The sequence below is a fragment of the Hippopotamus amphibius genome, chromosome 4 (genome assembly GCF_030028045.1).
Source record: "Hippopotamus amphibius kiboko isolate mHipAmp2 chromosome 4, mHipAmp2.hap2, whole genome shotgun sequence".
Lineage (NCBI taxonomy): Eukaryota > Metazoa > Chordata > Mammalia > Artiodactyla > Hippopotamidae > Hippopotamus > Hippopotamus amphibius.
In genome coordinates, this window is record NC_080189.1 from 47911734 (window position 1) to 47930066 (window position 18333).

At 43.6% G+C, this 18333-nt stretch overlaps 1 protein-coding gene across 1 annotated transcript; it reads right to left on the reverse strand.

Annotated features, from left to right (window-relative positions):
* Nucleotides 1–7848: 7848 nt before the first annotated feature.
* PRR15 (proline rich 15) lies at nt 7849–8792 on the reverse strand. Its single transcript, XM_057733631.1, has one exon. The coding sequence runs from the start codon at nt 8790–8792 to the stop codon at nt 8415–8417; it is 378 nt and encodes a 125-aa protein (XP_057589614.1). The 3' UTR covers nt 7849–8414.
* Nucleotides 8793–18333: the final 9541 nt, after the last annotated feature.

Here is an 18333-nt window from a genome sequence, read left to right on the forward strand (position 1 = left end):
TGTACATGTCCCATGCAACCTTCATAACAAACCAGTGAATTAGGTACAATTATTCTTGAAGATAAAGAAATTAGAGTAAAATAAATCAGACAAAGACAAATACTGTATGATCTCACTTATATGTGGAATCTAAAACAAACTGAAGAGAAACAGAGAACAGACTGGTGGTTGCCAGAGGGGGTGGGGGAAATGGATGAAAGTGGTCAAAAGGTACAAACTTCCAGTTGTAAGATGAATAAGTTCTGGGGATGTAAGGTACATCATGGTGACTGTAGTTAACAATACCATTGTATATTTGGAAATTGCTAAGAGAGTAGATCTTACAAGTTCTCATCACAGGAAGAAAATTGTAACTATTTGAGATGGTAGATGTTAACTAAAGTTACTGCAGTAACCATTTCACAACATATAAATCTATCCAATGATTATGTTGTCCACCTTAAACTAATACAATGTTACGTGTCAATTATATCTCAATACTGGGACAAAAAAAATCCAACAAAAACACAAACAAAACAAAACAAATAACAACAACAAAAACGAAAGCATGGCAGGTTGTGTAACTCACATAGGTACATAGACAGTAAATGGACACGCCAGGATTTAAATCTAACTCGTCTGACTTCAGAACCCACTATCTTAACTACCATATTATTTCACTTCTCCTGCAAGAAATTTGATTTGTCCTCATCTGCTCAACAAATATTTAATGAGTACGACATGCTAGGTGCTGTGCTGGCCACAGCAGAGCCAGCATAAATCAGAGTCCCTCCCCTTTAAGAGTTTACCATCTGATGGTAGAGACAGTAACAACACTGTCTGTGGGATGGGGCCGTGGCAGGAGTCTGTGTGTACACTGCAGGGACACAGATGAGGGGATCTAAATCGATCTTTGGGGCTCTTATCGAAGCAACCAATGTCACAGTTAAAACTTAAAGGACGAGTAGAGGTTATGTGGCTATTTATAATATATGCAAAGGAGGAAATTGCAAGTTAGCTGGAAGAGCTGGTATTGGTAGATCTGATCACGGCCCAGAAAAATACCGTGTCAACGGTGAGGGACACGATGTTGACCACAATTTGAGATCTGGTCTGTTTTGTATATACAGGTAGACACTGCTTCTCTTGATAGACACTATAATAGAAGAATTTTTGAACTTGAAGTGTCTGAACTTCTTGTTTTACTGGTGAGAAAATGAAAGGCCAGAGCAATTAAGTGATTTGCCTGAAACCACACAACTACCAGTTAGAAAAATGGGTCTAGAACCTGGGCTTCCTTTCAGGCAGGCCAGTCTGTCCTTTACCAAAGTCCATCGCCTTGAGGGCATAGTTCCATCTATTCACGAACTCACAGCTGCTGTATAAGGCTGTGTAGGTTGTTTACCGGACAAGGGTACCTGCAACAGGAGTGTGTGTGGGCTGAAGTCCACCCAGAGGAAGTAGCACCCTTTTCTCACTCTCACAGGCACTTTATAGGCAAGTAGTTGCCCTCTTGAAATGAATGTAGCCCAGCCAACAGAAACACCAGTTTCCTCCCATACTGTATTATTATTATTTTTAGGCAACTTACAGCAGAGTTTTATTGCATCAAGCTTGTTATCACAACGAGGAGCATTAAGGAACAGGTCAGTGAGACGAAGCTGTTTCAGACTAAAACTATTTGTTTATAGGAAGTTTTCAGGTGTTGGTTTTTTTAATTATTTTTTAATTTATTTTTATTTTATTATTTTTAGCTGATGAACTTTTTTTGACATACAATAAACTGCATATAAAGTGTACAATTTGATATTTTTTTACTAGTAATGTATATATGGCAATCCCAATCTCCCAATTCATCCCTCCGCCCACTTGGTGTCCAGATGTTTGCTCTCTACATCTATGTCTCTATTTCTGCCTTGCAAACTGGTTCATCTGTACCATTTTTCTATATGCCACATATATGTGTTAATATATGCGATATTTGTTTTTCTCTTTCTGACTTACTTCACTCTGTATGACAGTCTAGGTCCATCCATGCCTCTACAAATGTCCCTATTTTGTTCCTTTTTATGGGTGAGTAATATTCCATTTCATATATGTACCATATCTTCTTTATCCATTCATCTGTTGATGGACATTTAGGTTGCTTCCATGACCTGGCTATTGTAAGTAGTGCTGCAATGAACATTGGGGTTCATGTGTCTTTTTGAATTATGGTGTTCTCTGGGTATATGCCCAGTGGTGGAATTGCTGGGTCATATGGTAACTCTATTTTTAGTTTTTCAAGGAACTTCCATACTGTTCTCCATAGTGGCCGTATCAATTTACATTCTCACCAACAGTGCAAGAGCATTCCCTTTTCTCCATACTCTCTCCAGCATTTATTATTTGTAGAGTTTCTAACGGTGGCCATTCTAACCAGTTTGAGGTGATACCTCATTGCAGTTTTGATTTGCATTTCTCTAATAATTGGTGATGTTGAACAGCTTTTCATGTGCCTCCTGGCCATCTGTATGTCTTCTTTGGAGAAATGCCTATTTAGGTCCCATACTGTATTAACACAGAGATATTTCCTATATTTTTACCCTATTCAAAGAATTTTGTGATTAGTGCTTTTAGTGCCCCTTGGTGCACAAAAACCAGTTCTAGCAGGTGGATTTCCAGCAAGTTTCACTGGTATGATTTCTCTGCCTACCAGTGGGTCACAGCCATGCCCTTTCCAACAAGGTGCAGGGGTTTGGGGGGGGGGGGGTCTTCTTTGAGCACTTAATCTCAGCTCCAGGGTAGTAGCTGCCCCTTATATTACTCCTGTTTTCTTTTGAGTTCCTGTTACTTCTTACCAGCTAATCTCTTCTTACTACAATCCCTATCATGGGTAATAGTTCTGTATAGTAAACGCTCCCTGTTCAAATTACTGTATGGTTTCTCTCTCCTGATCAGACTCTGACTCACAAACCTCAGAAATTTCTCTACCAGCCAGACACAGCCTGCTTTCCTAGAGGAGAAAAGATTGTGGCCCTACCAAGAACTGCATACTAGCTCCACGTGCTACCTGGAGGGCCCATGTCCTTGCAGATTAGCCAGGAGTTCATGAAGAGGCATAAGAATGAACATTGCCCTTTGAATTTCCTTGAGCTCCTCGACTAAAAGGGCAGGGAGACACATGATCACATGCATATATTATGGTCAGTGGGAGCAGTAACAGGCTTGAATGTACTAGTCATAGGTGTTTCCCAACAGAGTGAAGGAGGACCATGACAGTTGTGTGGGAAGAGACTCTCGAATCTGAAAGGTTGATTTGAGGCTTTGCCAGGCAGGTAGTGGGGAAAGAATAAGCCAAACAGAGGCAGACGCTTCGGGCATGGCAAGGTACTCTCAGGAACTGTCAATAACACAGAAAGGCTGGGTAGGGGTGGCAGCCTTTGTGAAGGAGTTTGCCCTTAACCTGCACAGTTTTAAAGAGGGTGTAGAGAAGACTTAAAAAAACAATTGTTTCCAGGCCCCTGGCCTAGAGGGGATGAATTCTTGACCCAGGACAACACCAATGAGATGGGAAAAGATGAGTTTAAACAAGAAGAATCAGGTAGATTGGCTGGATTTGGGGAACTTGAGGGCTAGTTATGAGGAAAAGATGAGGTTATAGTTGTGAAAACACACTTTTTGAATAATATATATAATTATGTAGTCTTGCTGCAATTTGATTCTAAGCATGAATACTGAGGTTCCAGGCTCCTATACAGCAGAATTACCCTGATTGTTGAGCCAGCTGCCAGTATGGTGACAGCACCGTATGATAATGTGGTAGCTTTATTGCAATTTACACTTCTCTACCTCCCTCCCAGCTTCCCACATGACCATCGGTACTGGACAGCTGGTGCCTTTGTGTTGTACAGTAAACAATGAGCACTCGATGAGTTAGCTTTTACAGCCAGTTGCTCAAAATAGAAAGTACCTAAAAGAGAGTTTTAAACTAGGACTATAGACTCCATCCCATTATTTTATAGAAGAGCAAACCAACACGCAGATCATCTAAACTTCCTTAAGAGCAAGTGAGAGAGAGAATTATGACCAGGTATCTCGGAAAACTTTGCAGGAGCTCTTTGCTGCCATCTTTGTAGGATATGCTTGTTGACTGGCACTAGAAAAAAAATCAATAATCCAGGGTCTTTGTAACTCAGGGAATATCCCTTCAGAAAACACACAGGGAGGTCCTGGCTGGGTCCCATATTCCCTAGTCAATGGCAGGTCAATCAGCACCTCCTCTCAGGGAGAGGAAGCTTCATCTGCTTCAACATGAACCTATCTAGTTTAGGGGCAGAAATTTTTGTCTCATGGGTCAACACTCTTGTTATGCATGTCAGAAATAAAGATACTCCATCTTTTTATTGCATAAGGTTACGTCAACCATTCTGACATGGTAGTTACGAATCCATCACTTGGTCATCCGCAGCACAATTTGGTTTGGAAGAATCACTCAATTCCCTGTTTTGAATACCTGGAAGGATCGCTGATATCCTCTGTCAGTCTTATTTATCATGGTCTATAGCTACTACCACTTCCATACAGCGGTCAACTGTCCTCTGCGAGGGCAAGACCTGTGCAGTTTCCTTAAAACCTATCTCCTTAATGATAATCTTCTCTCACATGAATGCTCTACAACCCATGTTCCAAATGTGCAGGGCCATCTTTTGACAAAGTAGTTGTTAAATATGCTGTGCCTGCAGGAGGCTGGGGCAGGTCCCTGTGCCTCTTGGTAGCCCCTCTTCCATGTCTCTGGGCCTGATAGGAACACGTGTGTGATGGCTCGGAAGCAAGGTGAGAATGGGGCCAAGGGTACAGCAAACAGGTAGGAAGAACAAAGCTGTGATGGGACAGCCAGTTTGTCAGTGACAGTTTGTGCTGGGATGCCCACTTGTTTCTAGTCTAAGGTACCGCTTATGTTGACACCCAAGGGTATAAAATATCTCCGGTCCCCCTCTCTGCCTGCCATGGAGATAAATTCATGCTCATCCCAAGAAAGAATCTCTTACATTTCTGTGTAATTATCATAAAACGCTCCACAAATAAAATAGACTTTTTACAGATCAGTCACCCTAACATCTATCAAGCTAGCTTATTTAGTGTTTGTTTCTAGTCTGGCTGATACTTCTCAGCTAAGGAAAGATAATATTCTCTATCTCTTTTTCTCATAAAAGATGTCTTGTGATCACTGGATGTTAGTGCCCTATTTTCCCCCTTATTCCTTTCCAGTTCACCTTTTATTTGAAATTCTTTCTGCCTACTTTTATTATTTATTTATTTCAAGCTTCCCAAATTTTCTTCTGTGTATCCCACGAGAAGAACTATTTCTGACAAAACTTCGGCTCATGCTACTGTTTATTAAGTTTATAGTTTCCCTTCTAAGGACTCAGCAAGATCAGCGTTCTGAGTTTGCATTACATTTCAAAGCAGAAAAAAAATATTTCCAAGTGTTATATGAAGCAGAATGTCTTAACTGTATACAAAATAGAGTCTGCTCTTCAAATGCAAGTCAGAATGGGATGAACAACAGAAGCACAAACACAAAGGGATGTTCAGGTGACCTGTAATGTGAGTTACTGCTCAGCCACAGACTGCAAGGACAGTCACTGAGACAAAAACTGCCTTGTGCATGTAATTATCATGGTTATGAAAATACTGAGCAAACACGCTGCTAGATTTTTGTCTCCTTTTTTTCACATAATTTGGAGGCATGACAGAAGAATTTCTTTGTTTCTAAACTTGTGAGTGAAATTTCATTTGTAAGGGATTTTAAGAAAACGAAAGTCTCTAACCTAATTAACTCCAAACTTAATTCAACATTTTCCCTCTATTTACTATAAAATATCTTGAGGTTTAGGCATTTTCAAAATCTGTATATATGTTATGGGAATGTAATTAATCATCTGCAGAGCACATAAATCCCAGCAAGACACTTTGTCAAATTATCTCATCTTACTCATGATCCTTTTATCCCACCAATTTTGCTTGGTTTCTGGTTTCACTGAGTTGGGATTAAATCAGTGCATTCCTCCCACTGCATAATTAGGACTGCTTTAAAACTATGTAATTACAAACCTCAACTGCCGATTGTACATTGCATTCATTGTCATAACTGCCATTAGCATGGTTTTAAATCCTTTCAGAACAGTGAGGAAAGATGTCATGTGAATAAGTTCCACTGCTATATGTCTGCTATTGATTATCTGCAGCAATTATAGACTTGGATGGGATCCAAAAGTAGACACAGAACCTGGGAAAATGCCAATGTTTTGTGAATATAAAGGAATTTTTAAGGGAAAAAAAAGTTCTTTAAAACAATAAAACTGTGTATGAAAGAGTTAGCATAAGGTTTTAAAAGTATGCAATGGCCGGCTTAATTTTATAAATGGGTACAGATCTAATCTATTGGTCTTCCTGGGAGGAGAAAAGTATTTTGGGTTGTTATCCACTCTAATTATTATTACTTTCTACAGAAATTAAAATACATCGTGAAGGGGTTCCAAAGCCTGATTTGCTAGCGTCTGCTCTATTTACTCCCACTGCTGGTCAGCCCACAATCCCCCCCCTTACCATGAATCTCTTCTCTGAGTCCAAGATCCCAACTCCCCCTTCTTCATCAGAGTCTAGAGATGGTAGGTAGGCCCACTTAAAATAGATGTAAAGTCTTCTTCATCCAGAAAGCTCACCCTGATGAGGCTCCAGTCATGTATTTCCCAGTTCTAAATACAAAATAAATTAAAAAAAAAACCTTTTCATGATTAAAAACAACAAAAAAAGCCCCCACAAACTCACTTTTAAGAAACTAAGGTGTTCATAACCCCCCGTATAAACAATTTCCTTTGGAGTAAGTCTTTAGTATGTGAAAGCTCATGTATCAAATGGTAAACTCTATGATTTTGCTGGTAAGCAACCCTGATTCACTAATTTAAATCCATGTTAGCCATTTTCACCAAGTTTCTTTGTTAAATCTCTTTAGACAATCAACATGTTTGTTATTTTATAAATCACTAATTTGAGAGAAATAAAAAACTATATATAACAAATTCGGAAGCTCCAATCAAGTTCTTGCCTGGCATTATCCACACTCTCTACATATAATGAGATTATATATATATATACACACACACACATATATACACTTTGATCATTATAATTTCGCTGCTATGCATTTCTAGATGTTTATAAATGAACTGAATTGTGGTGGGAAAAGATCCCAGGGGATCTTACAACTACAATAACTCTCTTGTAATTTTCTGAAAGCAAGTGGTATTCATTTACTCTTTTACTTGAAGTTCGTAACAAAAGCAAACAGGTAGGTTTTTGTTAAAAATCTATAGGTTGGTAGATCTGTAAGGCTTTGCAATTAGATAAATGCATACTTCTGACTAAAGAAATTAGCTTTTGAAGCAAAAAGGGTGGGGGAAAAAGACAGCTTTGCACAAACAGAGTTCAGTCCACCCGTCTAAGTATTTTTAGACAATTGTGAGTCAGGTTAATAATGGATACCGAAAAAAATTACCATTAGCATTGTGACTTACTCTATGAAGATGCACTGAAGTAAAAAAGAAAACTTAGGGATAATGAATTGGTGCCTCTCCCTCTCTTCCTCGAATTTGGTTTGTAAATAGGGATATCCAGCTAACTGGTTTCAATCTAGGTCTTCATAGTTTCTAGACATGTTCTCCTCCCTGCAGCTTTTCAAGAGGAACTGTCAGGTTATCTGGCAAATGATTAATTCTGTCACCTTGGATTTTGCAATGCATGCTTTTAAGTATGATGAGCTTCAGTCTTGCCATGGGAAAAAAAATACAAGTCACCTTGTCTTACAACAGTTTTAATAGTCCACACTAAAACAGGCAGTACAGTTTTGCAGTTCAGCATTAAAAGCAATCTTGCCTTACTTAAAATGCTTCTACTTAAGAATGCTTCTTGCCCTCTCCCGTCCCTTCACTTAAGGTATAAGTCTACAGAAGTACTCCTAAAGTGCATTTCTCAGGCATTAAAGACAGTACTGTGATTTGCTTTCCAATAGCAAGTCCGGAATCAGAGCAAGAGGTCCTCATTGCAGGGCTGCGCAGTTCCAGTTGAGCTAAGGTCTCTTATAAATAAAAGTACCCTTCTCACTCCCAAGGGCGATGCATAGGAGGCCACGGAAGTTTTTAGAAAACAAAAATTATGCCAACTTCCTCTGCGGTATCTTCTCTTACCACGAAAAATATTTAATGCATCCTTGAGTCGTGAAATACGGAACACTCAACTGTCACGTCGATTTCCAGGAAAATATAATCTGGAGGCCTTGTGCGAATATTCCGAGTTTGGTGGGATGAGACGCCAAGTACAGGGCGGGTCAGAATTCTCGGGTTTGGAACTGGGGGTTGGGAGGCGTGGTGCGAGATAATGCTGGAGCGCTCGGGCTACTGCTCTTCGTGGGGGTCACCAGGGAAGTCCGCCTCCTCCGAGGACCGGACTCCCTCGGGGAGAAGAGTGGCGCGCACTTTCCTCTTCTCTTTAAAGCGGCCCGAGCGCGAGATCTTCAAATTTCGGCGGCTGTTGCCCGATTTCTCCCCGCCCAACTTGTCTGGCTTGTGGGGCTCGCCGGCGCCCGCGAGGAGATTGGGGTGCTGATTCTCCTGGGAACTGCTAGTCCAGTCTGAGCCGGGCGGCGCGGGTTCCCCGGGGACAGGCTGCGGGGGAGGCTGCGCACCCCCCGCGGCGTCCTTGCTTTTCTTCCTGCTGTTGGTTAGCGAGCTCCACCAGGAGCCGGAGCTGCCGGTGCCGCCGCCGTCGGCCATCGCCGGCCGCCGGAGGGGCGCGGGGCGCGGCGGGCGGGGGACGGCCTGGGCGGCAGCGGCCCCTCTCTCGGCCACCCGGCCCTGCTCGGCTTCTCGCAAGCGGGCTGCGGGCTGGGAGCCGAGGCAGCGGCTTGTGCTGGGGAAGAAAGCAAAACTTGGTTACCGGGTTTGTTCGAGTCACGTGCCCCTCCCCCCATCCCACTTCCTCCCCTTAGTTCTGGCGGGCACCGGATCGGCTGGGGTCCGAGGGTCCAGGCGCGCGGACCTCGGAGGGCACCGACGCGCCCCACGGAGCGCAGGCGGGCGAACGGCCTCCGGGGCGCCACCATCTGGTCTCGAGACTGAGTCTTGGCGCTTCCCGGCCTCAACCTTCGCCTGGCTTCCAGGATAGCGCACTGGTCCGCGCGCGGGGGCCACCCAAGGGTGGGTGCCGGGGCTTCTGGATTAACCAGGCCCCAGAGGGAAAATGGCCTGTCCTGTCACTCTGCCCGATTGTAGACGACGCCCAAAGGTGACCACCAGTTCAGAAAGGCACCCGGGAAGGAGGGCGCCCGGAAGCAAGCTCCCCGCTATAGTGAGCAATGAACATTAGACCCCTGTCAAACAGTTCCGAAATTTCCCTCAAAGGTTTTTGCTCCCTAAACTTCTGTCCCGGGATCCTTTTTGATATGATTCTTAGGGGCTGGGGCTGGGGTGGGGCGGATTTACAGGCCAGTAAGAGCGAGGGACAAGAGCATGGTGTTTTGTTTCTTTTAAATTCTGCTTTTGCAAAACTTCTGTCTTGTGACTTTCAGAGAAGCGTGTCTAGACTTAACTTCCCTTGAAAACCGCCACCCTACTCTTCCTTTTATTCCCCAGAGACCAATCTTGCGTCTCTTTGAAGCCACCCCCGGCTAGCGGTTGAGATGAGCCCAAGTCCTCTTCTCTTAGTTCTGTATTAAAATATGCACCTAGCCTGTATTAGGCAACTCAGCTCTTGGGATTTTTAGTTACAAATGAAAGGCTTCTGTTCTTTTCCTTGCGCAATTCCCTCCGCCAAAGGACAGAGCGCACAATCAGGAACTCCAATTTGCCTCTTCCCAGCTTTTAAAAAACAGCGCTCTGCGGAGCGAAAAGTCTGTTTATTAGCACTTAAGGTGCGAATATCGGAAGCGAGACTCCTCTGCCCACTTTCTGTGCTGGGTTTATGCGGCACTAACTCCACGAATGAGCAGGATTCGCTGGCGCCGCGGCTCACTTCCAGGTTTCCGCTGGGCTCCTTCCGATCCCACGCGCCCGGCGCTCCTGGGATTCGCCGGCGCTGGAGAGCGAAACTTCGGCGGTGTTTGTGGTTTGGAGGTTCTCCTCCCCCAGCTGCAGGGAGAGAGCCCCAGCGCCTACGCTAGCGGCCACAGCGGCCTCAGCCGAACGCAGAAACCTTTGGCACCCTCTCCTCCCCAGGACGCCCCGAGGGCACACTTGGGCTCCGACTTGAAAACAATAGAAGAAAAACAGCCAAAATTTCTTTCTTTATAGAAGGCACCCACACCCTCTGGCACAGTTTGCAGTTGGGTTTGCAAACATCCATTCTCCCTCCACTTTATAGATCGGAAAAACACCCAAATTATTCACTGGTGGTGGTGGTGTTAGTGGTGGGCGTTCTGATGCTGCTTTCTGTCTTCTAACCTACGCTTTCTTCTCCACAGTCAACTTTGTATGCACGGAAGGGCTTTGCACGAATTACCCAAGGAAAAGATTGCAAATTACGCAAATTACGCAGAGCGCCTGCAGCGAGTATCTTCTCAGGCGCTGGGGGAGCGCCCCAGGGTGACACCCCTGAATGGGCTCTGTCTTGGCTGACGGGGAATCACCCTGATCGCTCACCTGCTCAGGCTTCCCAGGACCCCGCGGCTCCCCGCCTCTCTCCGCGCGTAGAGTCGGGATGGGGTGCGTTTGGGTTAATCTGAAAGTCGGGGCACGGCGTCCCTCTGTGCAGTCTTGGAGAGGTCGGGCTTCTTTCTGGAAGGTGTACCAGCCGAAATCGGCGCAATCCAGCTAAGCCGATTGCTGTTGCTGGTCTCCCTTGGCGCCTCCAACTTCCTGGCGCCGCGGCAGCAGTAGCCCGGAGCTCCAAGTGCGGTCAGCTCCGGCTGGGGGCCTCGGCTGTGAGTGGGTGCCAGGCTCACTGCCCCAGGTGAATGGCCAGGCACTCTCTCCCGCCTAGTAGCCTTTCATTCTCCGGCGCGTCCCCTTTCCCAGTTAGTGCCACCGGGAGCCGCCGGGAGATGGGACCCCAGCTGCTCACTCTGATGCATCGAACCTCCCTACCCCCTCGCTCCGCGCGGAAAAAGACATCTGTCCACCTGCTGGTTATTCGCCAAGTGATTCTAGAAACCAGAACCCCCGGGCAGCGGGAAGAAAAAAAAAAACCAAAAAACCAGGAGGCGGCCACTGCTGCCACAGGTGCAGGTAGGAAGTTCGCGTTCCCGCCCTCCAGGGATGAGATTGGACCAGGTCATGTACGTGGCGCCAGCCTTGCTGGGTCTGATTGGAGAAAAGCAGTGTGCGCCGATCGCGAGTCGGGCTCCTGGAAGAAGAAACGGTAGAGGAGACCGGAGGCTGGGAGACCGAGGCTGCAGGTGGGCTCCGGTGGATAAATGTCGTCGCAGCTCTCTTTCCCTCTGTCCCTACCCCAATTTCTTTTTTCCTTTCCTCTCTGGGTCCCCAACCGTGGCCACTCAGCTCCCAGACTCTCAAGTTTTGTAACTCATAGGAGCCGTTCCATACCAAGGCACAATGTTGCAGAGTTGCACGAGCCCTGAGTTGAAAGGCTGTAGTATTAACAAGTTCGTTATGGGCCAGCTAGGCGCTGTTCCAAGCGCCTTCTGTGGATTAACTCATTTACTCCTCCTAACAGCAACCCTAGTAGATAAGAACTATTATTATCCTCACTTGACAGGCGAGGAGAATTTAGCTCTGAAAAGCGAAACGGTTGCCCAAGGTTGCACGGCTGGTACGGTGCAGAGCCGGATTAGTACCCAGGAGGTCTGACTCCGGCTCCCGAGGTCTGAACCGGCACCTTGTACCACAGCCTGCCAGTCAGTGTCGGTCTCTTAGCAGGACTCAGCGAGGATGTGGATTTCCTTCCCTCAGGTCTAAGAGTCAGTGGACAGCCGCCGCGCCCGGGAGTACAAATCCAGCCCTGAGCTGGAAGTCAAGTGAACCCGCGGATTGCGTCGTTTCAGGAGGCTTTTGTTCCCAGGAACATAGGGGTGCTTTTTATTATCTGGACAGAAAGGCTTTGGCATAGGGCATTTTCACTAATAAAGGCAGAGGTGCAACCCGCTTTATCTTCCAGGATACTTTTCTTTTTCAAAGAACTGTTTTGAAAACAGTTCCCTGAGCTCCTATGTAACTCATCTGAAGGACTGGGTATGGAGCAACTAACATCCCAGCATCTTTGTTCTAAGGACTTTCTAAAGTGGTGAAAGTAGTGAAAGACATGGTGCCTACATATTGCATAACTTACAATATGGAATTAATAGAAAGAAATTTTTATGGACTGTTTCAATATTTCATATTGTATCAATTTTCAATATTTCATATCCTTAACTTCTTAATTTAGCATTCTTGGCCTTTTAAATGATATGCACAGCAGCATGTACTTGAAAGTGATGCATTTTCATATATTTATTGGGATTAGTTTTAGAGAGGAAACTTGCAGTCATAGCAGCAGAACTGAACACAGACAGGCCACCAACTGTGAGAGGAGGACAGGACAGGTTGTCATAGTGCCATCTCATTACAGACACTGGACCAAGGAGGAAGGCCCTGTCTGAGGAACCCTCACCGCTAGGAAGTGGTGGAGCTGGGTTACTACATTGTTGATCAAATGCGTGAAAGAAGGAAGACATTTAGGAAAAGAAAGTGAGTCCTGCTAAATAGTTTCTCACCTAGCATGATTTAACAAAGGGCCAGCATTTTCCTTTTTTTTCTTTCTTTTTAATAAATTTATTTATTTATTTCTTGGCTGTGCTGGGTCTTTGTTGCTGCAGACAGCCTTCTCTAGTTGCAGCAAGCGGAGGGCTGCTCTTCGTAGCAGGGTGCTGCTCTTTGTTGCGGTGCTCAGACTTTTCTCTCTCTCTCTTTTTTTTTTTAGCTCTTTATTGGAATATAATTGCTTTACACTCTTGTGCCAGCTTATGAGGTACACCAAAGTGGATCAGCTGTATTTAGACACATATCCCCATATCTCCTCTCTCCCGTGACTACCCCGCACCCTCCCCATCCCTGCCCTCTAAGGCATCACCCATCATCAAGTTGATCTCCCTTTGTTATACAGCAACGTCCCACTAGCTATCTATTTTACAGTTGGTAGTATATATATGTCTATGCCACTCTCTCACTTCGCCCCAGCTTCCCCTTCGCCCCCCACCCCCCCAGCCCTGTGTCCTCCAGTCCATTCTCTGCATCTGCATCCTTATTCTCATTGTGGTAGCTTCTCTTGTTTTGGAGCACAGGCTCTAGGCATGTGGGCTTCTGCAGTTGCAGCACTTGGGCTCAGTAGTTGTGGCTCACAGGCTCTAGAGCGCAGGCTCAGTAGTTGTGGCACACGGGCTTAGTTGCTCCATAGCATGTGGATCTACCTGGACCAGGGCTTGAACCCGTGTCCCCTGCATTGGCAGGTGGATTCTTAACCACTGTGCCACCAGGGAAGTCCAAGGGCCAGCATTTTCTTAATAGATGAACATTGAGTAACTGCTGAAATTAAAAAATTCATTATCTTACATTCCTCCCATTTATATTTAATAACACTGAATATTTCTATTTTTCATTGACTTGATAACACCTTACAAATAACCCTTGCATGCAGTAAAAACATTTAAATTGAGACATGTAAGCTAAGGAGAAATGAGGCAGAAGGGACTAGGCAGGTGGAGAATGGATGCCCCTCCAGACAGAGGGAATAGCACGTGCAAAAGCCGTGAGCTGTGAAGGAGCTTAGGATTTTTAAGGAGCAAAGAGGTTGTCAGTGTGATCTGAGTGCAAAGTGAGCTGAAGCACTACAGGAGACAAAGCTAGAAAGGTGGATGTGACTAGATCCTTCAGGACCTTGTCACTCATGGTAGAAGTTTTGAACATAATCTATTAAAGAGGAAGTGACGTGGTAAGATTTGCATTTAAAATATCACTGAAGCTGTAAAGGGTGGATGGTAGAGGGGTCAATGTGGGGCTACAGGAAAACCAGTTAGGAACAGTTGGAGTAGTTCAGGTGGGATATTTTGATGGCTGGTGGGAGAGTGCTGGCATTGGGGGAGATGAGGAGAATTAGATGTATGCAAAAGAGATTTAGAGGTAAAATCAACAGGACACTCTTTCATTCAGTTCATAAAAAAGAGGAGCCTGAGATTAACTAGAGGCTTAAAAGAGAAATACTTTTATAGCCTTCCTTGTAAGTAGGAGCACCCATGTGATCCAGTTCTGACTTATGGGCTATAAGGAAGAGTCCTGGAAATGTTTCTTCCCGAATAAAGGACAGAGCCTCCGGAGAGAAAAACATCTCTTGCAGTGCCCTTGATTCTTATGTTTAAGCACAGTGTGAGGATGTGCAGCAGCCATCACGCACCAGTGAGGCAACAGACATGGGAATAAAACCCGGCACATTGAGGATAATGGCATGGGAGTGTGACAAGTGTCCAGGTCCTCCACGAAACTGGTGAGGCCCTGAAAGAACCCTGGAATGACCTATCTCCTGACCACTGGTTCAGTGAGATAGCACGGATTCCTATGATATAACCACAGCTTTAAACACAGTTTTCTGTTACTTGCAGCCCAAAACATTCCTCCTTGATATAGTCTAGTATAGTTATAGAAAAAAATGATATTATTCAAAAGGCAAAAAGATAGTGTCACATTTTTTCCTGACCAATCTGAAAAGTTCTTCCTGGAAGAAGGATTTAGTGAAATGTTTAAGTCATGGAGAAGTTTTTAGAGGTGGGGAATGGATCTGCAAAAGAAGGCACTTTCATTGAAAAGGCTTGGAGTTGGAATTTCCCTGGGGTCCAGTGGTTAAGACTTTGCACTTCCAATGAAGGTGGCATGAGTTCAATCCCTGGTCAGGGGACAAAGATGCCACATGGCACAGCCAAAAAAAAAAAAAAAAAAAGAAAAGAAAGAAAAAAGAGAAAAGAGAAAAGAAAAAAAAGGCTTGGAGTTAAGGGAATGAGTGGATAAAGGTATGTGTACATGCGTACATACAGTGGTGAGCAGGGGCTACTCTCTCTTCATTGCGGTGTGCAGTCTCCTCATTGTGGTGGCTTCTGTTATTGCAGAACATGGGCTCTAGGTGCATGGGCTTCAGTAGTTGCAGCACATGGGCTCAATAGTTGTGGCACACAGGCTTAGTTGCTCCACAGCATGTGGTATCTTCCTGGGGCAGGGCTTGAACCCATGTCCCCTGCATTGGCAGGCAGATTCTTAACCATTGTGCCACCTAGGAAGTCCTAAAGACAGAGTTTTAAATCAAAACAATGGACTTATTTTCCTTCACTTTTTGAATCTAGAACTGTTTAAATCTACAAAAATTTTCATAACAAATCCCATGCAAAAAAAAAACAACCAACCAAAAAACCCAAACCAAAGAATAACAAAAAGAGTTAGTGTTAAACAAATATAGTTGCATTCTATAACTACTGATCTAGGAATCCTGCTGTTTGTTTCTATAAGAACATTGGCTGGTCCTAAACCTCTATGTTGGTAAGCTGTGAATATAGTGTAGATGCATTTGAGAGCTGATTTATCTACCCAGTGAATAGCAGGTGACTTTCAATATTACAGAATTTAAATATGCTTAGATTGGGCAATGCTTACATTTCTTTATAATATTTTTTCCTGTCATTTTTTATTTTTCAAAAATGTGTTGGTTTGAGAAAGGACACAGTTTCTTTTTGTTTTCTTTTCTTCTTTTAAAAATTAAATTGTTTCTTTCTCAGGTGACCCTCTAAGTACAATAAGTGATTACACTAAAAGACAATAGAAAATGAATTTCTAGAGAGCAAGATTGCATTCTATAAATTAAAAGAGGAACTTTAGAAGTTAAACCTGGCATTTGTAATCCTAGCAAATCTGGCATTGCGTCAGAGGCTGAGAAATTGCTTCTCTTCCTTTAAAGCATTTATGGTGGGGACTGGGCGAATGAAAACACATGATGAGAAAATTTAAGAAATACAGCTAATCAAAATGAAGAAAATAAAGATCATTTATATTCTCATCACCCAAGGATAACCATGGCTAATGTTCGGGTGTTAGTCCTTTTACTCTTTTTGCCCCCTATCTTTACATGTACTTTATTCTTCCTCTCCCTTCCTTTCCCTGTCCTTCTTCCCTCCCTCCCTCCCATCATCGCTTTCTTTTATGGACACTTCCATTCTCTGAAAATTAGATTTGTCTCTCCTATAGCATTTTCCTTTAGAGTCACCCATGTACTGGTAGTTTAATATTTTTTTCTCCTTTGTATGTATTCACATCAGTGTTGTTGGATTTAGGCTTTAAACTTTTAAAGAGAGGGCGTTGCTCCCATGCCTGAAGTTGGAATCCACTTCATAGCATCTCATCCTGTGCCTGTCAGGTTAACAGGATGTATACCTAGAAGTATAAAATTAATAGTCACAAAATATGACTAATCATGTTAGTTTCACACTTGACTTTAAGCAAGGCTGGTTTGTACAATTCAGCCTCGCTCTGAAATTCACCGATACCAGCTGACTCTTCCTAACTCCCCACGCCTCCTCCTTTTGTGGATCTGGTTTCTTTAGTATTCTTGGATATTACTGTATGCTCATTTTCCTTAAAAAGTTGTTTGTAGGAAAATTTAAGACCTAAGACGAAAGTCACTTTTTCTAGGAAGGATTTTCAAGAGATTATGGGCACTGCCAGACAGGACCACTTTATCCTGAATTCATGGCTTGAGGATTTTGTGGTAACCAAAAACAAGAGATCCTAGCGACCGTTAGCCTATAGTCACACCCTCCAGGAACAAGTGCATTCCCTCCCTACCCACCCATCCACCCCAGATCTTTTCTGCTCCAAATTAACTTAATTGTCCATGAAGACTTGTTAGGGGTGGGAGGATGGGTATAGTTTACTTCCAGGCTGCCTGAACTCTGAGGGTATGGCCATTTGGGGGCTTACACTTATCAGGGGAAAACAAATCTATTAATTTCTCTTTTTGGATGAGCCCTACCCTCACTTCTAATTCTGTCCCTTTTGCTCAGGAAGCTATCAAAACTGAAGTTGTTTTGGTGCCCGATTATTTCCAGCAGGAGAATTCAGCCAAGTAGCCTAGCCTGCCACTAACAGGAATGGGTGTGTTTTAATTTTATTGTAAATTGCTTGCTTGGTGTTTGTTCCCATGACTAGACTATAATTTTCTTGTTTATTTATTGTCTGACTCCCTCGCTAGAAAATGAGTTCCATTTTATTTAATGATCATTTACAGAACACTTTCTATGTACTAGGTACAGTTCTAATTGCTTTATAAATATTAAGTCATTTAATCTTCCTAAAAGCTCTGTGAAATCGGCACCATTATTATTACAAATGAGGTAACTGAGACACTAAGAACTTATGTTACTTGCCCAAGGTGACACAGCCGGTAAGTATTAGAGCTAGCATTTGACCCCAGGAAAACTGGCTTCAGAGTCCAAGGACTAACTCATCACTGTGCTGTGTCTCTCCATGAGCACTAGGATAGGTCACTAACGAGTCTTTAGGACCTGGCGTCTGCCTGACGATAATAATAGTTCTTAATATTGTTGAATGCATGACTGTCCAATGCATAAATATGAATGCTTTCTTGGTTCTACTATGACTGACTTGCAAAAAGAAATGTAATAAAAGTGGCAGTGAAATAAAATTTCAATCTGTCATCATACATAATAATAGCCTGATTTTCTTTAATTCTGAGGAATGAGTACAGTAAGTGGACCAAATTATCTGATAAATTTTTGTTTTTTTCTTAAAATTGGAAGAGTACTATCATGTTGCAATACCCTTTGAAGGAGATTGGGTTAGGTGGTAAGATGTGGATGGGGCAGAATAACAATACCAGAGGATGGCTGCTGAAATTTTATTAACTATTGTACTTGGGAAATAAATGAATGATCTAGAGGACATGGCATTTCAGAACAAGGCTCCACAGCACATCCTGACTCCCTCAGGAAACAAAAATAATCCCACTTGATTGTTTATTAGAAAATCATTGATGTAAATAAAAGTCATGTGTTACCACCCAAGGTAATCTTCTCTGGCTGGTCACCTGGTCCCAGGTCAGGGCCAGGGTAAACTAGATCCTGTAAAAGGTGACTTGCTATCTGCAGTTGTTCGTTTCCCTTTTCAAAGGGTTGATTCGGTTATGCTCAATTTGCCAGGTTATATTTTCTCTTCTGTGGTTTGTCGATGTATCGGTTCATTATGTCACATGTGTACAGGGAGGAGGTGGGTATCTGATGGAAGGGTAACATGATGCTGGAAGGGAATCTTTTGGTTTCCTCACCTGCATCAA